The 26,471-nt window shown below is 31.9% G+C and overlaps 1 protein-coding gene across 1 annotated transcript in view; it reads right to left on the reverse strand.

Annotated features, from left to right (window-relative positions):
• The window catches only part of LOC126734464 (structural maintenance of chromosomes protein 2), a 105,996-nt gene that overhangs the window by 29,640 nt on the left and 49,885 nt on the right, over positions 1 to 26,471 (reverse strand). The window contains exons 11-12 of the mRNA XM_050438107.1: positions 20,821 to 21,022; positions 6,261 to 6,598 (exon numbers count right to left, since the gene is read on the reverse strand). Coding sequence (XP_050294064.1) covers positions 6,261 to 6,598; positions 20,821 to 21,022 — 540 coding nt within the window. The remainder of the gene's footprint in view (positions 1 to 6,260; positions 6,599 to 20,820; positions 21,023 to 26,471) is intronic.

Consider the following 26,471-nt stretch of genomic DNA (forward strand, 5'->3'; position numbering starts at 1 on the left):
AAAAAAAGCTAAATATTGCTTAATAAATAATAAATCTTAAGGTTTTAATGTTTTTACTTAATTCATATATCTTACAAAACAACAAAATGATAATCTGATCTGATGATCTTTTGAATCATCTGTTATCTAATAAAAGTCAAACACTATTAATGGACAGCCTACCAAGATCTTCAATATTCAATTTTTTTAAAGTTGAATATTTCCAAAACGGTTTAATTAAAAGTAGCTGAACTATATATATTTAAAATCAGAAAAATCGGCTCTTTTTGATGACCTTGCCTAGGTCCAGACTACCACATCACCTTTCTCTAGGAATCGTTGAAAAATGTAGAAGAGATCTCCTTTATACCTGGCGTACTTTTATTTTTTTAAACTAGAAATTTGTTGGATCATTTAATTTTTTCCAACTGGGGTGAGAAAGAACGTTTACTATGTTCGCGTGGCTACGTTTTAACTTCTTCTTTGGTGTGTCCATCTTATTAGCCATTTCTCTAACTTTTAAAAATATCTATTACAATAATCAACCATTTCTTTGACATTCTAAAATTCTTCCCCACTATCCTTCTTTAAAATTATCAAATTTTCAAGTGAAAATGACTGCCAGGATTTTCTAAATTAAAAAGAAATAGACAAATTCTTACGCTTGAAACGATAACAACATGCTGTAATTAAAACCTCGATAAGTAATGAACCAAACAGGGAACATAATTTCATATTTACAAGAACAATCGTGATCCATAATTTCTCGCCACAACAAAGAGAAGTTAAGCGATGCTGACATTGCTTTGTGCAAGCAAGGACATACTTGTTGCAAGTACCCGTCAAATCATTGTGCATGGTACATTTTATGTGACTATAATCACATGCATTCAATTATTTTAATTTCTGATTACCTCCTACGAGAAATGATTAAAAATAGAGCTAAAATATTACTAAAGTTTACACAAGTAGTTGTCCCTAAGCATAAATCGGAATATCATAATCAAAGACGAAATATACTCCTTGACATAAGAAGTGTTACATCCAGAAGGAATGATTCCTTGAACTTAATATTTAGGCAACATAATGACTACATTTAAAGCATGCTATGGAAACAACGACAACGTTTTATCTTTGTTTTTCTTTACCATTCTTAAAATGTTATCTCTCAGTTTTTGTGAAGAAAGCATTTCTGATTAGTACATATATTTTTAGTTATTTGTCCGTTTACTAGTGTTAACCATAACATCCTTCGAGTTCGAAGACGTTAAAATTACCACCATGTTAGCGATTTTGTCAGGGGTAGAAAAACGATTGCCTATTGAGATGTTGGTCTGTCCTATCGCCAAATTGGATGCTGGAATTTGAATAGAAGAAGGCCAACCGGTCAACTGTGGCATACCACAGAGCGTCAAGAGAGGTGGTTCAGACAACTAGCCCTACGAGACTGTCTTGCTTCTACCCGATCGCTGACCAATGGTTTGAAGAAGAAGGTAGACCTATTAATATGTGTACACTCTATCGTCGCATTGGAGCCTTTGGACTTTTTTCATAATGTCCACGGTTAGTGCTTCCTCTGAATGCGGACCACTATCGTCAACATTTGAACAGGCGCAGAGAACGGCAACATTGGGAGGCAGAATGGCATAATGTCATTTTCAGCGACGAATCGCGATTTTGTCTAGGCATGCACGATGGCTGTAGAACATTAAGACGCTACCTTGGAGAACGGCGTGACATTGGATTTGCTATTGAGAGGCATGTACACAGGACTGTTGGAGTAATGGTTTGAGGAGCTATTCCCTTTGGTAGCCGATTACCTCTCCTCTTTATTTGAGGCAATATGACTCCTACGCGTTATGGTCCCATAACCATTCCACTTTCCTGCCTTATCTAAAGGGCCGTCCACACGCCCTTTCAACAAGACAACATACGTCCCCATGTTGGCCGTTATACTATGGACTTCTTCAAGAAACTGGTTCGCCGTGGCCACCCCGTTCATCGGATTTAAATTCCATCGAACCTGAGTGGGATATGGTAGGGATGACACTAACCACTTTGCACCATCCGCCACAGACTCTGTCACAGCTGATCCACGAAGTTCGAGTTGCTTCAAATAAGGTGCCACAACCAGTCTGACCACAATCATCTCATCTTATTTATGCCTAGATGTTGCGTTCAAATTCACTGAAATATATTCGAGCTAGGCAACACTGAAATGGTTTCGCCCGCGCACTCTGCCGGCAAGGAATGTCAATAAGTTATTAAAATTATATCAATCGATAGAGTTGGTCAGTAATAGCCATTCGACGCAGTCGTGACAGTTCAATAGTCACCATTATGAGAAAAATGGTTAGAATTAATTGACGAGGTGTGCATGTGCCGCCAATCGACAACATTCCCCTTGTCCTTGTTTTTAATTTGTTTAATAAAAATAATCACAGTGAGTCGATAATATTTAATAAAAATTAAAATATACAGTCCGCTACCCGAAAAGAAAAATAATCTATCATATGATCCTGCGAGGCGACTAACTGAGACTCACTTGATCTCAAAAGTAATAAGAATGAAGTAAATAAGGCGTATGAATTTGGCCGAATATCGGATGACGGTGCCGAGGCCGTGAAAAAATGTTTAAAAGAAAAAACACCCTGAAAGTTGGTTTTGATTACCAGAAAACCAGCCATTGCCAAAAATGTGTGTAGGTGTTTTTTTTTATTCAAGATTATTTCGGCTTTGTAACTTCGGTATTCTGCACCAACAAGTTGAAAATCAAATAAGAATCTCTCTAGCTTCTACGTTTGGATGGAAACACACGCATAAGTCGGGGTCGGGCAGGACACGGAATGGCTTCTAGGCTGTGATGTTCTATTAGCAAACTTGAAATTAAATTATCAGATAAAGACCTAAAGATCAGATAATCTTGGAGTTATTTTCAAGCTCTTGAAAAATGTAATAGACGGAGAGCTGATATATTTAAACATACATCAAAATCTGGTGGACTGGACTCAACAACGGGCAGCATTATCCATTTTTATTTTTTAAAGTTGAGTACTCGTCATGTTCCGTATAACTTGGAATTTTGACAGAATTCTATTAAAAAGTTAGGATTTTTTATATTTTGACCCGTCTTACTTTTAACTCTTAGCGGCGCCTAATTTAGTTGGTAAAAAAATACCTAGTGGAGCCAACATATTTTTTTATGAATTTTTATATTTTTTGTGAAATTGTAGTAATATAATACATTAGTAATAATAAAAAAATAAAAAAATTAAAATCTGCTAATCAGTTTTTTGTTGAATTTGAATAATTCGGTGGATCATATTGTGGACCACCGCGACACAAAATGAAAAAACTAAGAGTAAGATAACAAATTTATTTAAAAACTCATACAAACTTGGGTACTAAAAATTACGTTGCATGATAACTTTGGAAACACTCTTTACGTTTTCCCAAGCACAAGGGACCTTACATATGGAACATACCCAATCCGTCCTTACTGGGTTAGCTTTAGTGCTACAAAGCGCGCATCTTCTTCTGGTACTCCTTGTAGGTTGATGAGCAGATGACTGCTGTCTTATCTTTAAGGGTACGTAAGGTTTGTATTTTTTTATTTCAACATCTGATGGTGCAACCAAATTTCTCTTTCAATTTACAAGCGTTTCTGAGATTAAACCGTTTATGACACTTCGTCTAAAATCTTTAGCAGACATTTTTGGTAACTCCAACCTATTATAAATAATATTGGAATTAACAATTGATGCATCTAATAAGTAAAAACATATTCGATGCCACTACTTTTTACTGCGACGGTCAATCTTGTAGTTAAAAAGTCTTTGGTCAAATATGTCGACTCCATTCATATTAGAATTGTAATCGATTATAGATTGAGGACATGGCATTTCAGTAATTTGTCCACTTTTTCCTTTTCTTTTTACTGTTCCTACATCTTCTGGCTGATGAAAATTTGTGTGATGAAAAAAGTGTTTTATCAAATTTGTAACGACTCTTTTTTCGAACCAAGGTACTTTTCCATCTCACCAGTAGGTGATTTTCCAGTGTACAAAACAAATTTTAGGCAATAACCAGATTTATCAGCTAACATCCACATCTTTTGATTTGATACCCCCTTTTGATTGGTTTTTTTGGCATGTACTGCTTAAGGCTACTACGACCCTTAAATTTAATCATTGACTCATCAACTACAACTACTTGATTAGGAATTAGGCATTTTTCAAAGTTATGAGTCAACAGTTCTAGCATAGGGCGAATTTTATAGAGCTTATCATAGTCTGGGGAAGATTTTGGAGGCATCAGAGAATTATTATTCAGATGGAGATGACTCAAGAGCCATCCAAATCTTTTTTGGGTCACTACTGAGCTGATAAAAGTATCATGCAATTCGGGAGCAGTTGACCAATAATCCTTATAGCTGGGACTACGTTTGATATCCATTAACAAATGTATGCCCAGAGAAGCATTAATTTCACACTAATTTGTGGGGACAGCTTTTCCCAGTTAAAAGTTTTTCCTGCTCGGCATAAAGATTTGTTTGAAACACTAAAGTATCAATAAATTCCTTAGTAATAAACAGTTCAAAAATCATATACGGTGTTGGATCATTAATGTCTTTGATAAACTGAGGAATTCCAGAAGGTTCGGTAAATTGAGGAAGAGGATCAGGTCTATGAACATTAGACCAAACAGGAATTTTACCTTTTGACCACTGTTGTTGTAGTTCGGAAAGGGGCATATTATCACTTGGATCTTCCTCTCAGAAACTGGCAGATCTTCTTCCATATCTGTAATAACTGTAGGAACTAAAGTTTCGTCCTCTATATCGGAGGAGTCTATATCAATTCCTGACTCAGACCCCGAAGGCAGTGTATCGACATAAAATGTGTCGATTTGTGTGTTGACTTCATCGTAAGTCAAACCTCCTACCGTCTTAAATGGCAATGGCTCCATACCTGCAAGAAAATATTGTTTTTATTTTATTTATTTTATAATTAGTGAAACTCGATATTCTAAGTGGAGCGGTGGTAGTAAAAAAGGACCACATAAAAACAATGTTTTTTTTACAACATACTAATAAATATATGTAAATTAAATATCTATACTTACTGGAATGATGTAAGCTATCACTTTTTGCAGGATCTAATAGTATTTATCAATTTAGACACAGATAACTAACGTTTGTTTATTTTAACATCCAATTTAATTCGTAACAGGTGTTTCATCAATGCTGCTATCCACCGAATAAGAAATCTAACCGCCAAAGTAAAAAAAACGTTAAAATGTCCACGGAGCGAGCTCCAATAGGTGATTTAAATTTTGTGCTTCGGCAGCGCATTGCAAAGCAACATCAAAATATGGTCTATTTTTTGAACCACCGAGCCTTTAAACCATTAGTCAGGGTGGTTTAAATTTTCGACCATGAAAACTTAAAGAGTTAATTAAAAAAAAATAATTAAGGTCCCACATTGAAAAGAAGTAATGAGTTCAGTTATCGTTAAATAAAAATTTAGCTTCTGGGTATATAAAAATATCCCACCGATTTTCAGAAAAATGTTTGGTTTAGTAGAAAGGGTACGGTCTATAAAACTTTTTAATACAACACATTTTTGGATGAATCATAAAGTTTATATAGAAATCATGACAAGCTGTAATTTTAGCACGTAGTTGTCATTTTTAGCATAAGAATAGAAAATCTTGTAATATAATACCTTTTAAATCTTATGTATAGAGAGTATTTACTAATGTCATGTGGATATTTCAGGATATAATAAGACAATAATGTAAATATATGCATGGACTAAAGGCCATCGTTTTTGCTACAAGATAGCAAAGTTTATTTTTATTTTCATATTTTGCGTTTCTTTCTTATGTTTTGTAATAATTGCTTCAAACTTGGTACAGAAATATTTTACAGAACCTAATTATAGAGAAAACGAAATATACGAGAAAAAAAATTGAAACATTGCCAACGTGTATAATGAAAACGAGGAAACCTGAAGAAAATACATATTTTTTATTTTTTCGTATTTTGACGAGTACTACCATATGAGCCCCTAAAATATCTTCATGGCATTAACTGACATCTAAATGTGTTAATTACTACATTGCTGTCTAAAGATATGTATCCTATTTTTTTTGTTTTGTAATATCCATTATAATAAATAATAGAACATAAAGCATTTATAATACAAATGTAATAAGTCATACAACCAACCCAAAATAAAATGTATAATAGGCAATTAGTAGTTGATAAGTCTGCTTACCTGAATTTCACTGGAACCTTCCGACTTTTCGTTATATTCTTCGGTAAGTTTCTTAATATGTTCTTCTATGTTTCCTAGCTCGACTTTTGTATTTTCAAGGCTCTTCTTGAGCTCTTGAATCTCCAGCATTAAGGTGTCATAGTCTTGTTCCCTTTTTCTCCACTCTTCCTTGCTTTTATCCATTTGTTTTTTAGCTTTTTTCAACTCTGCTTCTGCTTCTTTTAGTCTTTTCTCTCTATATCCAGTAGAATCTCTCATTTTAACTTCCAGATCCTTTACTTTTCCACTATACTGTTGTGCAATTTCCTGACAACTTTTTACTTTCTGTGTTAATTGAGCTAAAATATCGTAAAATTATTAACTTAAAAAGTGATTAAGACCTAAAAAGTCCGACTTAAATCATAAAGGATGTAAAAATTTAATGTATTTGCAATTTCATCTCAAATGTTTCAGCACCTAAAAACATGCGCAGCACCTAATGTTTTTTATATGGCGCGTAAAAAAGTAATCGTAATAAAATATGCTATTTTATACAGGGTGTACTTTTTTACGCGCCATATAAAAAAATTAACTTGATCATGATTTCTTCGAAACGAAACGTCGTACGAAAAATCTCGCAATGTTATTTTTTAGAGCTTAAAAAGTGGCCATGAAAAAGTGTCTTTTGTTTTTCCATATCTCTAATAATACCAGAAAAAAATAAAAACGAAATCGGCAAATTTCGTTTTTTCTCGAATATTTCCGGAACTACTCAAAATTTTAAAACTTTCTAAACGGCGTATTGTTAGGCTCTAAAATGCGCAACTTTTCTCTAATTTAATCAACGTCGAATCTCCTATAGCTTCCGAGATCCCCATAATAGACATCCTTATCTGGGACACACTGCATAGCCACAGAATATAATAAAACAATTATTATATTCTGTAATAATGTTCGATAATTGAATTTCCTAAAATGCCGACATTTCAGGGGCTGCATTTTAATTGCAATATTTAAATGTATATTTTCAGTTGAATAACCAAAACAGATGGATTGTGATGTCCATGGAAGGAAAAAACTTATTCTTATCAATGTTCTTAATGAATGTTTCAATATTCTCTATAAATGATTCATCCCTGTTTGTATATATCATTATTTCTTCACAAATTACCAATTCACCCTCTAAAAAAATTTGTTGGGTTGGTTGTAACTCATAACGCTTTAAAATATTCTTAACTGTTCGGAGCCAAATATCAATTTGTGTACTATTACCGTTGATTGAATATTTGAGAAGATACGCAATCCTGTGTTAAAAAGTGTACCCGGTCGACTATCGGATTGCCGTTCAGTTTAGTGCACCGTGTGGTGCTACCGCGAAGCGTCAAATCTATAATATAGGAACGATTTATTTTAGCTGCGTGGACTTGGCTTCTTTGAGTCAGGTTTCAAGTCAGTCGACGCTGGAATCTCCCGTTACGCGACCGTGTTGGATTTTTTTTAAGACATAAGATGATGCCGCCAACTATGTTTTTATTATTTTTTTAACATACAACAAACACAGTGGTGTCATTTAGGTGATCTAGTGATGAGTGATCTACTTAAGGGTGGAGGCATATTGAAATTTCTTAAAAGTTAAATTTTATAAACAAATAATTACTAAAATATGTTTTTGAGACAAAAATTAATACAAAAATATATATAAAAAGCTATTTTTACAAAATTACCAACAAAGTTTAATACAAGTTATAATTTCAACAACAAACATGAAGTTTTCTCCATTTTGGGTTCAAGAGAGTCAAGTTTTTAAATAAAAAGCCTGTTGCACTTAATTAACTAAAAACTAATATACAAAAAATATGTGGAACAAATTTTAAGATTTTCACGTAAATATTATAAAGAATAATTGAAATAATTCATAAGACTTAATACCTAGTAATATAACTTCTTGATCAATAATTTTTTGTAAAAAGTAACCCATTTTGTCATGTGATTTAATATCTGAAAAATTGTGCAGCGTAGTGAGATCTGTAAAGTAAGGGGTTTTGAGTGAGGATGTTTATAGAAATAGAAAGTAGGCCACATTTTAAGTTTTAAGCGACACAGGCAAATTTGCAATTACCATTTGTTACAACTATACTTACAACGATACCTAGTAACAACAAAAAAAAAAGATTTTGTTTAAAGACTCCGCATCACGGTTATACAGGACGTCAATAGAGGTAGTATAATTAGAGGAAAGTTGAGCAATATAGATAGTTTCCTTTTATAATAAAATCCAAATATTTCCTAAATTTTGCAAAAAACTGAAATTTGGCAAAATCATTTTAATTTCTCATTTCATTTTAATTTAAATGATTTTAGTTTGTTTCTGGCGTTATTTAAAAATATACCGGGTGGTGCGTCGCCGAGCGGAACATAGGAAATCCAATGTAAATTTTAAGGGCTAATTATAATTATTGGCTTCCCTGTACATTTTACAGAAAAAATGTAAGATAACTTTTTGAAGAGACCAATCTGGCAAACCCTCGTGCAAAGTTTCAACAAATTTTAATAAGCGAATCTTAAATTATTCAATTAAATGTAATTGCAAAATTACCAAATTTTCGGTTCAGGTAAAACCAGTTACTAAGTTGATATTGGGAAATTTTATTACATTCTAACGAAATAGCGTTTTGTAACTGGTTTACATTCTGGCATTTTTATTAGATTTGCCATGTATAAAATTATTGTAATTTTATTACAATAATTTTATAGATGGCAAATTTTACACACTTATAAATGATACTTTTTAAATGACCCCACAAAAAGAGTCATTCGGTGAAAGATTAGGTGACCTGGCTGGCCAAAGTATCCGGTACCGTGGACCCATATTCTCAATCAACGATAATATTTTCTCTATTTCCTACATTTTTGGTGAAAGTGCGTGTGTGGTGAAACTACTCTGCCCTAAGAAGCCTCGAAAACCACATTTTTTCGGCTTCTATTGCCGAGATATTAGTAAAAATGTAAAATTAGTAAAATGTGGGAAAAACAAAAGAAAACTGGGTTTTTCCCACGGTTTTTTTTGATGATTATTGACAAATTGTTATGTTAGCCAACTGGCTAAAATGGCAATATTCACTAAAAAAACCAAAAAATTGTTTTAAAAAATAAACTATAACTCTGACAACTTTTTGTATCAAATAAAAGTTCTTGGGAATATTAAGAGTAAATAAACTATTAAACGTAAATATCGAATTATCAAGAGCTCTATGGAAAAATTTCAATTTTTTATTTTTCAATCCTGTACTACTTCACAGTACCTTTAAAAAAGGTTATTACCAATTTGACTCCAAAAATGAAAAGAAAACCTATTTCTTTTCTGGGGTCTAATGACCATTTTTTCAAAATATGCTCCGAATTCAAAATTTCTTTTTTCTAGTTATTTAACACCATTCAAAACTAGTAAAAAAGCTTTACGACAAAATTTTCCACGATTTTAGTGCCACAATATTAAGAGAAAGATTAGGTCCTATAAGAATTCATGTATGGGGATAAGACAACCGGGGTTTTTCGTGGATTTTTTTTTTAGTTTTATTTTTATATAGTATATAAAAATTAGTACCTATATATATAGTAGTATATAATATAATTCAAAATCAAGCAAATAAAATCGCTAAAGAATTATTAGACCACAATTACATTAATGAGTCATTCTTCAGAAAGTTACGCATAAATAATAGTGTGTTCCCTAAACTTTATTGTTTGCGGAAAACGCACAAACCAAACCTGAGCTTGAGACCAGTGGTCAGTTGTATTGATTCTCCATCATATAATTTAGCTGTCTTTGTTCATGGTATCCTAAACCAGGTTACATCAACTTTTTGTTTTAACATAAAAAATTCTTTTGATTTTGTAGAATTCTCACAAAGTGTGTCAATACCAGAAAATTATATTTTAGTGTCCTTGGATGTTACGTCATTGTTCACAAATATTCCTAAATCGTTAGTTTTAAATATTATAAAAAATAAATGGGGCACTATATCCGCTTACACAGATATACCTAAAAGTCTTTTGCTGAGAATTATTGAATATTTATTCGATAGTAGTTATTTTTCTTTCGGTGGTCAGTTCTACCAACAACTGGATGGTTCAGCTATGGGCAACCCTGCCAGCCCAGTTTTGGCAAATTTGGTGATGAACGAACTCCTAACTAACATAGTTCCCAATTTACCTTTTAAATTAGCTTTCATTAAAATATATGTTGATGACACAATTTTGGCGTCAACTAACAAAACAAATGAACTTTTAAATCATTTTAATGATTATCATGACAAGCTTAAGTTTACCGTGGAATTAGAAAATAATAATTGTATCCCATTTTTGGATATTATGGTAGAACGGAACACCGATGGGACTTTAACAACTAATTGGTACACAAAACCTTCATCTTCATGCAGAGTAATTAATTACCTATCGTCACATCCAATGTCAAACAAAATAGGAATTATTAAAAACCTATTGTTTAGATCTTATAAATTGAGTAGCCCGAAGTATCATGAATCTAATACAATGAAAATTAAAGGTTTTTTAAGAAATAACAATTACCCCACAACATTGGTAAATAGAGTTATCAACAATTTTAAACTTTTAACAGATACACAACTGGTAAGGAGTAAAGAAACAAAATATTTCAGATTTCCATATGTAAAATCATTTTCAGAACAAATCCAACGACACATCCGGGAAAAAAATTAGAATTTTAAACTGGCTTTTTACAATATAAACTCAAGCAGTGTATTGTTTTCCCAATTAAAAGATCGTACTCCCCTTGAGTTAAGCTCAGGTTTGGTATACCGTATACCTTGTCGTAATTGTAAACAGTGTTATATAGGTATCACTAGGCAGCATTTAAAGAACAGACTATATCAGCATCAATATGATTGTAGAGTCATAAATATGAACAAAAAAAATAAGACCGCTTTAGCACAACATCACTTTTCCACAGGGCATAACTTCAATTTTGATGATGTTAGCATAGTTGATAGAGAGAGGCACTATCTTAAACGCAATATCAGTGAAATGATACACATCCAATTACATAATTCTGTTAATCACCGAACTGATACTCAGGGCTTAAGTACACAATATAATCACATCTTAAAGCTGTATAAATCCAAACTATTAAGTACTTAACTTTTCAACGAGCCCAGGTAATATTAAACCTATTTTACAGACATAAAAAGAATGTGTATCATTTCTGCTTTATAACAACAAATTCTGCGTACAGTTACTACTAGACACTGACTTAAAAGGTGCCATTATTTACTATAATTACTATACGTACTACTTATTTATTGTGAATCAATTTGTGACATAAGCCAATTTTAGTTTATTTATGCTGTGTGTTTTTTTTTTGGTTTTACTTAGTGGTTGTGCTGCGTATTTTAATGTATAACGATTGTATCTGTGGTGTATGTATGATGGAGATGTCATTAGGTTTTAGTTGTTATGTAAACCTCTAATGTAAATTTGGTAAGTCGTCTTAATTTTAACTTTTATGCTTTAGTCTCCGTTTATTTGTGTTTTTGTTTGGGTGGTTTCTTAACTATTGTATTCATAACTATTGCTTTCACCATTTTGTATCAATTGTATCTTTTTCAGCCTTGAAAAAGACGTAAATAAACGTCGGCTAATTTCAAATCTTGAGGTTTGATTTCTGTCCTTAACCCGCTATACTTCAATGCGCTGCGTTAATCAGCTGGCATTGGAGGCCGAAAATGATGTTTTCCTGCAAGCCGAGCTTTAAAATATGATAGGTTTATGGATGATATATTGACTGGGTCAGGAACGATTCATGAGGGTCTTAAGTTACGCGATCAGTTAGTAGAAGTTCTAGGTCGCGGGGGATTTAAATTGTCAAAATGGAATAGTAATTTTTCTGCAATTTTACCCAATTCAGAGATAACGGAAAATAAAGAAATCATATAATTAAATAAGGAAGATCTAGCCAAGTATCCTTGTATATACTATGGGTGAGTCCAAACAAATTTAGCTAACACTAACGCCTGGACTAAGAGATAGATACTTAGTTCGATAGCTTAAATATATGACCCTATAGGTATTATTTTGCCGATTCTTATTAGGGCAAAAATATTAATGCAAGAATTGTGGACATTGATGAAATGTGAATGGGAAGACCCAGTTCCTCAAAAAATCGTAAACGAATGGATTAAATTCTTAAGCGATCTTGAATTATTAAACGAAATAAAAATACCTCGGAAAATTATACCCAAAAGCCAACGCGGAAACCGATCTCGTTATGTTTGCAGACGCATCACTCCGTGCTTATTACGGTGCGGCTGTGTACGACAAATATTATTTATTTTTATTATATATTTATTTATATTTATATTATTTATTATGTAACAACAAATATTATTTTACAGATTGTATGATTCTCTGGTATCTTAACAGTAATGCTAATTCTTGGCAAGCTTTTGTGCCAAATCGAGTGTCCAAAATTCAAACTCTTTGTAAGATCGAGAATTGGTATCATGTTGAAAACAAAGAAAACCCTGCTGATATTATTTCTCGGGGAGCTAATCTTAAGCAATTGAATACCGCACTTTATTGGAATGGGCCAACATTTTTATCAGAGAAACATTCCGATTGGCCCAAAAATCGTTTTTCTCCAACATCAACAGAGATTCTTTACCGGAAAAACGTATAGTCTAGTTAAAAGTTAAAAAATCAACAACCACTTCAAAAATCTAGCAAACTTTACTCACTTGATCCCTTTATTGACAGCAACGGATTAATTAGACTTGGTGGTAGACTACGCAACTCAACATTTAGCTTCGATCAAAAATTTCCTATCGTATTTCCGTCGTATATATATATATATATATATATGAAAATTTTTGTACAATTTTATTAGTATTCTGTAGTTAAAGTTGATTCGTAGGGTTTCTTTAGGGTTCTACTTACGTTTGGTTTATTATTTTCATCTATAGTGTTTAGTTTTTAAGTAGTTCATCTTGTTTGAGAGCCCCATTTTGGCCCCAATTTAGGTTATTTAGGTTATATTATTGTAAATCCCTGTAGTTCTAATTTTCTAGAATTTGTATACTTGCTTGCTTTGACTGTCAGTATTCTCCTAAAATTATTGGTCTCTTTGGGCAAAAACAATGAAGATAATTCTAAATATTTCGAAACTGTTCCATCGGGTTTTAAAAAGGACGCGCTTCGTGACAAATCATTCAGTTTTAATTGTTTAGTCAGTTTTTACCTTGGAAACAATTAAACGACAGTCAAGGCGAGTTAGGTTAGTGTTTTTGACGTTGACAATAAAAGTGTGTTCCCGAATTTCGTTACAATTGGTGTCAGAAGTAAAGGATATTTGGAAGCTCATTTTAGTGGATGCCTTTAACAAGAACTCAGGCCAAGATGGAGACCGAGAAATTGATGGAGCTGCTATTGAGGAAGTTTGACGAGCAAAAAGTAGAACAAGAAGAACGAGAGCGTAAGCAGAGTTACTACTACTAGACACTGACTTAAAAGGTGCCATTATTTACTATAATTACTATACGTACTACTTATTTATTGTGAATCAATTTGTGACATAAGCCAATTTTAGTTTATTTATGCTGTGTGTTTTTTTTTTGGTTTTACTTAGTGGTTGTGCTGCGTATTTTAATGTATAACGATTGTATCTGTGGTGTATGTATGATGGAGATGTCATTAGGTTTTAGTTGTTATGTAAACCTCTAATGTAAATTTGGTAAGTCGTCTTAATTTTAACTTTTATGCTTTAGTCTCCGTTTATTTGTGTTGTTGTTTGGGTGGTTTCTTAACTATTGTATTCATAACTATTGCTTTCACCATTTTGTATCAATTGTATCTTTTTCAGCCTTGAAAAAGACGTAAATAAACGTCGGCTAATTTCAAATCTTGAGGTTTGATTTCTGTCCTTAACCCGCTATACTTCAATGCGCTGCGTTAATCAGCTGGCATTGGAGGCCGAAAATGATGTTTTCCTGCAAGCCGAGCTTTAAAATATGATAGGTTTATGGATGATATATTGACTGGGTCAGGAACGATTCATGAGGGTCTTAAGTTACGCGATCAGTTAGTAGAAGTTCTAGGTCGCGGGGGATTTAAATTGTCAAAATGGAATAGTAATTTTTCTGCAATTTTACCCAATTCAGAGATAACGGAAAATAAAGAAATCATATAATTAAATAAGGAAGATCTAGCCAAGTATCCTTGTATATACTATGGGTGAGTCCAAACAAATTTAGCTAACACTAACGCCTGGACTAAGAGATAGATACTTAGTTCGATAGCTTAAATATATGACCCTATAGGTATTATTTTGCCGATTCTTATTAGGGCAAAAATATTAATGCAAGAATTGTGGACATTGATGAAATGTGAATGGGAAGACCCAGTTCCTCAAAAAATCGTAAACGAATGGATTAAATTCTTAAGCGATCTTGAATTATTAAACGAAATAAAAATACCTCGGAAAATTATACCCAAAAGCCAACGCGGAAACCGATCTCGTTATGTTTGCAGACGCATCACTCCGTGCTTATTACGGTGCGGCTGTGTACGACAAATATTATTTATTTTTATTATATATTTATTTATATTTATATTATTTATTATGTAACAACAAATATTATTTTACAGATTGTATGATTCTCTGGTATCTTAACAGTAATGCTAATTCTTGGCAAGCTTTTGTGCCAAATCGAGTGTCCAAAATTCAAACTCTTTGTAAGATCGAGAATTGGTATCATGTTGAAAACAAAGAAAACCCTGCTGATATTATTTCTCGGGGAGCTAATCTTAAGCAATTGAATACCGCACTTTATTGGAATGGGCCAACATTTTTATCAGAGAAACATTCCGATTGGCCCAAAAATCGTTTTTCTCCAACATCAACAGAGATTCTTTACCGGAAAAACGTATAGTCTAGTTAAAAGTTAAAAAATCAACAACCACTTCAAAAATCTAGCAAACTTTACTCACTTGATCCCTTTATTGACAGCAACGGATTAATTAGACTTGGTGGTAGACTACGCAACTCAACATTTAGCTTCGATCAAAAATTTCCTATCGTATTTCCGTCGTATATATATATATATATATATATGAAAATTTTTGTACAATTTTATTAGTATTCTGTAGTTAAAGTTGATTCGTAGGGTTTCTTTAGGGTTCTACTTACGTTTGGTTTATTATTTTCATCTATAGTGTTTAGTTTTTAAGTAGTTCATCTTGTTTGAGAGCCCCATTTTGGCCCCAATTTAGGTTATTTAGGTTATATTATTGTAAATCCCTGTAGTTCTAATTTTCTAGAATTTGTATACTTGCTTGCTTTGACTGTCAGTATTCTCCTAAAATTATTGGTCTCTTTGGGCAAAAACAATGAAGATAATTCTAAATATTTCGAAACTGTTCCATCGGGTTTTAAAAAGGACGCGCTTCGTGACAAATCATTCAGTTTTAATTGTTTAGTCAGTTTTTACCTTGGAAACAATTAAACGACAGTCAAGGCGAGTTAGGTTAGTGTTTTTGACGTTGACAATAAAAGTGTGTTCCCGAATTTCGTTACAATTGGTGTCAGAAGTAAAGGATATTTGGAAGCTCATTTTAGTGGATGCCTTTAACAAGAACTCAGGCCAAGATGGAGACCGAGAAATTGATGGAGCTGCTATTGAGGAAGTTTGACGAGCAAAAAGTAGAACAAGAAGAACGAGAGCGTAAGCAGAGGAAAGAACAAGAAGAACGAGACCGTAAACAGAAGGAACAACAAGAAGAACGAGACCGCAAACAAGAAGAAAGAGACCGTAAACAGAGGGAAGAACAGGAAGAGCGAGATAAGAAACAGGAAGATTTACTTAAGACAATTAAATCTGACCTGAAGAAAGAAAATGAAGACCTGATTCGAACCATGAAAGATGACTTACTGAATTTAAAAGATAATCTTAAAAAGGAGCAGGAAGAACGAGACAGAAAACAAGAGGAACGAGTGTTACAACTTAAAGAAGATCTGGAGAAGAATCAGAAACAATTAATGACTAACTTTGAAGCAACAGTAGAAGAAGAATTGGGACAAGTACAAAAAAAGATCCAAGAACTAGAGATGAAAGTAAAACAGACCCCTCTTTATCCCAATTCTAGAATGCAAACAATGATGAAAGTAAAGCCACCAAAATTCGACGGCAAAGAAGCATGGAGTACCTATTTGAATCAATCGGCCGCCTCCACATTATGCTGCTGGTGTGAGGCAATATTTTGATGAGATATTTCCTGATCGTTGGATTGGAAGGAGAGGACCTTTTATGGAATGGCCAGCTAGGTCACCCGATTTAACCCCATTAGATTTTTTTATGGGGGCATTTAAAAACAAAAGTTTACGCTACTTAACCAGACACCCTAGAAGACTTACGCCAGAGAATTATAAATGAGTGTCAGATGATAACACCTGAAGTTCTACAAAACGTCAGGCATCGTTTTGAGCAAAACCTGTATTCCTGCATGAAAGTAGGCGGGGCACAATTTGAACATTTAATAAATTGACGTAATTTAAATAAACTTGTTTTATTTAAAAGACACAAAAGGAAAAGGGTAGGTATTTCTTATCTCTCCACTTTTACTGGCAGTAAAGATTGTATTTCTTGCTATTTTTATATCCACAAGATATCCATCAGTCACTCAGAAGTCACCATTTAAATTCAGAGTAAAAAGGCCTTCATAAACACGACCCCTTTTTCTATTTAAGATTTAAGGGGTGCTTTCAACCCCTCGTAAAGGGTTCCAGGTATTAGGGTGGCCTCTTAATTAATAAGTGACCCCTTTGAAATTAGGACTTCCTTATTCTTTTAAAAATATTATCCCAAACAGAGTTCAAAATACCTTTTTCATTTTCGCTGTTTCTACTATTTTGACAAGCTGTCATATCCGGATAAAAAATTTTAGCCACTTCAAATTTGGCAGTTATATTCAGAATTAAAAGACCTTTAAAATAAGGTATCACACGACCCCTCTTTCTATTTAAGATTTTAGGGGTGATCCCACCCCCTCGAAGAGGGTTACTGGTATGAGGGTGCCTTGGTAAGGAAAAGTTGTCCCCCTCGAAAATAAAATCGACGTGTTCGAGACTTTTGTATAAAAAATTTTTTTTCATACCAAAAATACCTCTGTTTCGTTTTCGCTGGGACACCCTGTATGGAAACTAAAAATCATCTCAATTAATAAAAAAGCTAAGTCTTTGGAAATGGTCTCGTTGGATTTAGAATGATGAAACTAAGACAAAACCATTAAATTTTTAAAGCTAGTGTCCATAGAAGCCGAGATATCAACTTCAATATTGCGGAGGGTTGTTGGGTGGGGTCAGCAATAAAACAGAAACCTGTTTACTTAAATGTCGACGTTTCGACTTATATTAAGTCATCACAGAGATAAAACAAAGTAATATCAAGTACATAAAAAAACACTATTAAAAAAATGTTCTTTACGTGTACAAAAATTAAAACAACAAAAAACAAAAACCACGACACAATTAAAATTACATTCAGGTACAATCCGTTAAAAAAATAAATTTTATATTTTTTTTATAAAAATTTTTAATATAGAATAACTTGTTTTAAATAAAAGTTCTCAGGAATATTAAGAGTAATCCGTATGTCAAAATGAATCGGTTCTAGCTATTATAGAATTAGAGATAATATCGAATTATCAAGATGGAATAAATTTTATTTTTTATTTTTTTATCCTGCACTACTTCAGAGTACCTTGAAAAAAGATTATTACCGATTTCACTCAATGATGAACATAATAAATATAATGAACAAAAAACCTATTTCTTTGCATTTTTCGATTTTCGAACAAAATCCGGGGTCAAAATAACGATTTTTTCAAAATATGCTCCGAATTCAAAAATTCTTTTTTCTGCTTAAAAGCGATTTAAAAGGTAGTAAAAAAGCTTCATAACAAATTTTTCCACGATTCATACGAGTGCCACAATCTAAAGAGAAAGATCAGGTCCTATAAGAAGCTATGTATTGGGATAGGACAAATGGATTTGTTTCTTGATTTTTTTTGTATTTTTATTTTAAAAGGCAATTATAATAAAATTTAAAAATATTTAAAGAAAGAAAAGAATAAAAGGATTTATCAACGTATTGAATAGAACCTATAAAAGCCGTGATATCAGTAATATAGTAAAAAACATAAAAAATACAACTTTTTTTGACACCGCATGTTCTTTTTCTAAATTGGTAAACTATTAATATAAATTTATTACCAATTTAGCAACCCCCACTAAAAGAACCCAAGCTAAAATAAAACTATTATTACTGTTATTTTTTTTTCCAAATATATTTATTTATACCTTGGAAAATATGGTTTTGTCAATGGTAGGTGTCATAGGTATTACAGTAATACCTCTATTTATTGCTAAGGGATCAAGCTTTCAAATAATGTAAACAAAACAAAATTTAAAAAAATTAAGTTTTATTAAAAAGTTAAAGCTCGTTTATCTCGGAAGCAGTTGCTTTTTGAACAAAATAGTTTTAACAAAAAAGAAAGTAGAAAATTTAAGTAGAAAAGGGTTGTTTTGTCTGCATTATCGGAAACATTTTCGTTTAGGACCCACAACCGTTTAAGTCCGCTAGGTAACGCGCAAAAAGTTAAAATTTCATTCACAGAAAAATTCCACTTCTAAAGAGTTATCTCAAAAAGCGCCCCTTCTGCACTGCTTCCTATCGATGGCTTTGATGACGTCAATGAGTTTCAGAAAATTCGGATTCGGAATTCGTAAAGAAGGCCTGTAGGAATTTTTTTTATAGGAACGTTCGGTATTATTTTTCGATGTTCTACCTGAATCCGAGAGATTTCCCACATGAACCGGGACATCCTGTATAAATGTAGTCTTTATTAAAATGTTTTTTACAAATAAGTCTATTTTTTAGTAAAACCTCATCCATAACATATATTTCCTGGTTTTTACAATTATTTATCTACTCAGCGAGTATTACTGGCTTTTTTAAAGGGAACTTAAAAAAACTTATATTGTTTGTCCTTTTCTTCACGTTACTGCATCCACGATAAACGCAAATATTTATTTTAAGTGACGATAAATATTAACAAGTTTTATTTTAAAACAAGCAAAATACATCTGCTCAATTAAAAGTATTAAAAAATAATAAAGGAAATTCAAATTTAATAATCTAGGTGTGTGCGAAAACTCCTAAGCCTGTTCGTCCGCTCTCCAGACAATGAAATTACACGAGATTTTTAAACGAGACAGTTGCGCATCTTCCCATATTCTCAATCAACGCTATTACGTTGTACGAAAGTTAACTTCTGCGAAACCACAAACTTCAATTTCGCGAATTTACCTTTTTTTCTCTAATTGTTGGACAGATTTTTATCGTAAATATTCCATGGGCATATTTACGACAATCTTGTAAATTCATATTTTTCCAAATTATGGATGATTTCCGAAACCGTAGATTTTACTTTAATTGGCCGATTTTCAAACGTTAATATGAAGCTCCCAGTTATATCCAATGTGGAACTATACCTGAATAGCACCATTTAATCATTTGTTTTCTTTTATTTCGTCGATCGTATAAATAAATATTTTTAAGGACGTGTACCCGCGAGCAACCTGTTAGAAGAAAGCCATCTTAAAATGCACCAATTTTGAAACATACCTAGATAATTTTGATTTCCAGAAACAGGCTATTTTTAATACATTCTTAGGATTTTTTACATCCTGGATAAAAAAATTAAATGACATGTTTTTTAGGTCACTATATTAGTCTTAGTAGATAGTCTTAGTCATGATCGATAAAATGAACAGTTTTCGTGAAAAATCTATTTTTATTCAATTATGTTTAAACTTGAAAAATTATAAAGAAACATGTGTCTAAATGTGATTTTTCGTCAAAAAAAATCGTTAAAAAATTCAACATGAAGGTGCTGCATCATCCATGAACCATATATCAGCACATGTCGCTAATGACACATCATCTAAAAGTTCTGGAGCAAATTCAAATACAGTACTACAGTCAAGGCAAATGGTTCAATGAAACCGTAGATTTTTTCAAAATTATGTACGGTATTTATTTCCTAATCCAAATAAGAAACAAATTACAATTTTTACCAGTTTCTTCAAAAGTTAAAACGTTTTCCTATCTAAGTAGAAAGAATTAGATTTCCTATCTAACTAGAAAAATTAGCGCAAATAAGATAAATATTATTGATTGAAAATACTTATGACAAATTATAATTAAATTAAAGTTTTTCTTTTTTCCTTCAGTGTATTCAAAACCGGAAGATTTCCCACATATTCTGGGATAATCTGTAGGGCATTCCAGAGTACTGGATAATTTATAGTTACGCAATAAGTTAGTATAATAAACATTATTTAAACATTTAATTATCTTATTGTTTCATATTATGTATATTCAAGAGTAGATATTTTATTTTGTATAAATTCAAATCTCCTTTATAGACCACTTTAAACTTATTTAACTACCAAAATAATTGATAGGTTAAATAAATATATTTATTTACTTACCTATCTGAGATTTAAGGCTGTCAACTTCTTCTTGTTGCCTGGCAAAAGTAGTATTTAGCAACCGCTGTCGTAAAAGATTCAATTCGTGCTTGGACATATCTAATCTATCTTTAATAGAATTGTATTGACGTTCAGATGAGCTCATCTCATTAATTTCCTGGTTTATTTGTGCCAATTCATCATCCTTTTGTCTAAGTTCAGCCTATATTAAAACACACATATTTAATTATTCTATTTGGTTGAAACACTAGTAAAATATACATTAATTTAGAACAAAAAAAAAAACAGAAATATTTTTTTTTTAGAAATTATGGAAATAATGAAATAAGGAAATCCACATCAACAGTTTGCAGTTTTCGGCGGAACAAAATAGTCTGGGATCTGATACGTATTCTGCCCTTTTTCTTTTAATTTATATTTACTAAAGGTTATTTACCTTGTGTTTATTATACACTTATGTTTATACAAGTATGCATTTTTTTAGTATATGCATAATATATTGGTTTTAAAAATCGCTACGCAGATCGTTTTTACTAAATTGTAGAATTAATATATTTAGAATGTATTTAGGTGATTTCAGTACCTACGCTGATTTAGAGTAGTTCCTTTATTAAAAATGTATTGGGGGTTAAAAATTAATGGCAATAAAAAAAAAATTATCAGCAAAGTAATAAAGCAACAAATATAGTAGTTTTATGTTTTTTTTTGAAATAACAAGAGGATAATTTAATTAGTTACATTTTTGCCCCAAGCATCGATATTGATGCTTTTTCAATTCAATTTATCTAATTGCGTTAAATAATAATAAGTTAAATATAAAATAGCATACATGAAAATATGAAACGAGTTTACACAAATTATAATAAAATAAAAAATTGCCAACATTCTCGATTTAAAAACATACCATCCTTATTTCAGCATAAACAAGGAAACTTAATAAATATAATAGAATTATATTAATCTTCTAGAACTGCTAAATGGAGCCTCTAGAATCCTTAATGGAAAGAGGATTATACCTTCTTTAAAAGTTTTAATTGCATTTTCCATGAAAATTGTCTTTCATTTAATAATTGCAATTAAACGTAAAAATCAATACATTACTTAAATTTAAATATTTTTAACATTGTTTGTCACTTGATAGGCAGTAATGTATTACTATTGCACAGACTGTGATCTGTTCTAAAAATTCCTAAACTTCTTGAAAAAAAAGTGTAAAAACACGCTGGAAAAAACAGAAGAAATTCTATACTTAGTTAAACTACTTTAATTTTACTGGACGTAAAGAATAAAATACGGCCACTGCTAATATTTCAATAAGACTATTTCATTTCATATTTTTTTAATAAAACTTGTTATCTTTTACGAGTTTATTTAAAACTACATCATTGAAACTTTTATTTACAAGTTCATTCAATTAAATAATGTTGCACATTACTTTGTCGGTCTAATTTCTATATAAAAATTACATTAATGTAGGATATGCTTATTTTGCTTTAAAGAAAATACGATACTCAATATTCATAAGGCTTGTTTGCAGCCGCTTTTTCTAAGCTACTTGTTACTCATTACAAGAATACTAAATACCTGAGACCAATTTATCGATTCAATTTTTATCTTATTTTCTAGAGTAATGTGTGGTATTACTGAATGGAAAAAATTTTGAATGCCTATTAAGCAGCTAAAATATTTCAGCTGCTGATATCATTTACGCTAGTGGCCATAAATATTGCAAGATTTCAACTTTAACCATAATACTAAACTGATAATACTTGAAAAATATATGACTATATTTGTTTATTATTGATCGAGTAATAAAAAGTCCAGTTCGAGATGATACGCCAAAAATGTTATCTATAAACTATTCTATTCTTTAGTATTTTATTCTTGACCTGGACAAAATTATTGCAAGATTTACAAAGACTTATATTTTTGTCATTTATTATCAAAATATTTACGTTATTGTACAGGGTGGGCCAATTTAGACGTTTTCTTATGGGAAGTCATGTCCCTGTTAGAGATAAAAAAATTTTGACCTCCATTCTCCGGGCTCAAATTTTAAAAGAAGTTTATTGAAGCAAATGAAATTTTGCTATGGCAAACAGTTTGGCCGCTAGAGGGCGTTTCTGAAATTTGGTCATTTTCGTTTTTCGGCTATGGCTGTTGTGTTTTTAAAGATAAATGATTTCCGTAAAGACTTTCTTATAGCACTTTTAAGCGCTCAACATGCTCATGATATTTAAATTTATACAGAAGGCTTCATTATTATTATTTTTTTTTTTTTTAAATGGAATGCATATTATTTTTTTGCATTTTCTTGTAGCCCTTAAAATTCCCTTTTCAAATATATATAACACTTATAATCTAAATTCATTAGTTTAGGAGATATAAATAGATTTCTTAAGTATCAATAAATTATAATGCCGTGCCATTTAAAACGCCTAAAAAACAGGGTAGGCGGGTGACACAATTGCGGGTGAAACAATTGCGTAAAGGGTTGAGTAGGCGGTTGTCAAACTGCTTTGAGTAATACGTCATTTTGACATAAACAAGCTTATTTTCATAATCTGTTTTACTTTGTATTTCTTTTATGTGATAATCACAATGTATCAAAACTATGAAAAATTCGATATGATTAAATGTTTTATTGAATGTAATGAAAATGCAAGAGAGGCCTGTAATTTATATCAACGACGATATCCAGAACGGGGGCAGCCACATAGTACGCTGTTTGAGAAATTAAAAAGAAACCTTATTAATTTTGGTTCTTTTGCTAAATCGCGAAGAAATGCTAATAATAATATAAATGACGATCAAGAACTATTGGATATAACAGTTTTGGGCGCAATTGAAAATAACTCTAATCTATCCACCCGGAAATTGGAAGTAGAAACTGATGTGCCAAGGACCTCTGCAAGACGGATTTAAACAAAATATAGGTATAAAGCTTATCGAACCCGAAAAGTTCATCATCTCTTTCCTGCGGATCGTGATAGAAGATTGGAATTCTGTCGGTGGTATTTACAAAAGTGTGGTCAAGATACAACATTTGGCTACAATTGTATTTGGACGGATGAAGCATCGATTAGTAGTGCAGGCATTTTTAATAGGTATAATAGGTATACCTGGGCTCGAGCAAATCCTCACGCAACGGTGGCTGTAAGAAATCAAGGCCGTTACAGTTTTAGTGTATGGGTAGGCATATTTCGTGGTAGATTTATTGGTCCCTATATTTATGATGGACAGTTAAATTCAGAGCGATATTTACAAATTCTGCAAACGCAAGTTGAGCGCTTCCTAGAAGAATTGCCTCTAGCCCAGCAGAGGCATCCTATATTTTTCCAGCAGGATGGTGCGCCACCGCACAATTCTAGAGTGGTCAGTAATTATTTAAATGAGCAGTTTGGTGAGCAGTGGATAGGAAATCAAGGTCCAATACGTTGGCCGCCTAGATCCCCTGACTTAACACCCTTAGATTTTTATCTTTGGGGAAGAATAAAAGACTTGGTATACCAACAGCCAATTACTTCAAGAGTAATGTTGGAAGAACCTTTACATAATGCATTTGCAACAATAACAAATATTGAATTAATAAACGCTGTTGATAATGTTGAAAAACGTAGCCGCTGGTGCATTGATCAGGAAGGAGCTCAGTTTGAACACTTGTTATAAGTACGTAATATATAGAATTGCAGTTTTAGTTAAAATATCAATAAAAAAATAAAATCTGGTTTTTACTTTTTGTTTGTTAGTTCATATTCTAAGTTTAAAATAAATAAATAAATAAATACTTTTATTTTTTTTTTTTACAGTATTATTTTGTTTTTATAACTGTATATGTCCATTAATATAATTAATATTTAATAAAACAGGAGCTATTGTTTAATTTACTTTTGATTTTTAAAAGCGCTTACTGAAGTATCACAAATAAAAAATACAGAACCTATAACGTCCTTTTTTAATCTTTGAGTGTCTTAAATAACTGCACTTATTTTTAATAAGGACGTTGATATCGCAGGCCCTTAAATTCTCATTATATTTGATAAAACATCTAATCATATGGAATTTTTTGAAAAATTGATACGTTTTTGGATTCTAATATCAAAATATAAATACAAAGGAAAACATAGATTATAAAAACAAGTTTGTTTATGTAAATATTAAGCTTCACTTATAGCAGTTTAAAACACGCCTACTCTTCCGTTTACGCGATTAAAATGGCGGGTCATTACCTACGTGTTTTTAATATTTAAGAAATTTATTTATATATCGTAAACTATTAAATTTAGATTATTAGTGTTATATATATTTGAAAAGGGAATTTTAAGGGCTACAAGAAAATGCAAAACAATAATATGCATTCCATTTAAAAAAAAAAAAAAAAATTTAATAATGAAGCACCCTGTATAAATTTAAATATCATGAGCATGTTAAGCGCTTAAAAGTGCTATAAGAAAGTCTTTACAGAAATCATTTATCTTTAAAAACACAACAGCCATAGCCGAAAAACGAAAATGACCAAATTTCAGAAACGCCCTCTAGCGGCCAAACTGTTTGCCATAGCAAAATTTCATTTGCTTCAATAAACTTCTTTTAAAATTTGAGCCCGGAGAATGGAGGTCAAAATTTTTTTATCTCTAACAGGGACATGACTTCCCATAAGAAAACGTCTAAATTGGCCCACCCTGTACACAGTAAGGATCTCCACCAAGTAAACTTTAAAATGACTCGTAAAACTGTGTCAGTTGAAATCCGTAATTGGGTAATTGAATTTTATCAGCAGGGTGTCAAACAATGTATAATTGGAAATAGATTACTTCTTGTGTCTGAGAAGAGATTTTGTGCAACTGGTAACATAATCTCAATAAAAAATTCTGATCGACCCAGAAAAACCAACGCGCATAATGACAGAAAAAACATAAATATTTCTAAAAATAACTCATTTTTATCTTCATCTAAAATAAAGGGTATTTTGGAGAAATCAAGAGGCATCGAAAGCAGTGATCATACAATCCGAAGATTAGTTGAAGGAGGTCTAAGATCTTACAAGGCTTTGAAAAAACCCGTGCTGAAAAAAAAAAAAAGCTAGTTACCTTTAATGTCTGGAAAAAAGTCGTTTTCAGCGATGAGTATACATTTAATCTGTTTGTGAGTGACGCTGCAGTGACAGATTGACATATCGCGAATGAAACACTGAACAAAAAATAAACATTGCGCACCTTTAATCATGCTTAAGCTTTGCGATAGGTCCGCTACACCGTATACGAGACAAAATGTATAGATTTATGTATAAGGACATTTTGAAAAATGTGAGGGTACATTATACAGATGAAGCAATGCCTCTAACATTCGTGTTTCAACATGATAGTGATCCCAATTCTTCCCATCTTCTAAACTTGTGAAAGATTGGCTAAAGAATGAAAAAATCAAAGTTCTTAATTGGTCCTCTCAAAGCCCGGACCTTAATTCAATTGAGAACTTGACAGGGAGATCGTAAATAAACAAATAAGTTTTTTTTAATTAAGCCAATTCCAAAAGATGTGCTGATTATATTAGAGCTAAAAGCTACTATACCAAAATAAGGATAATGAACTATTTGTTATGTTAATAATCCCTGTTTGTTAAGCTGTCGAGTTATGAGCTGTTTTTTATGG

The sequence above is a fragment of the Anthonomus grandis genome, chromosome 3, assembly GCF_022605725.1.
Source record: "Anthonomus grandis grandis chromosome 3, icAntGran1.3, whole genome shotgun sequence".
NCBI classification, from domain to species: domain Eukaryota; kingdom Metazoa; phylum Arthropoda; class Insecta; order Coleoptera; family Curculionidae; genus Anthonomus; species Anthonomus grandis.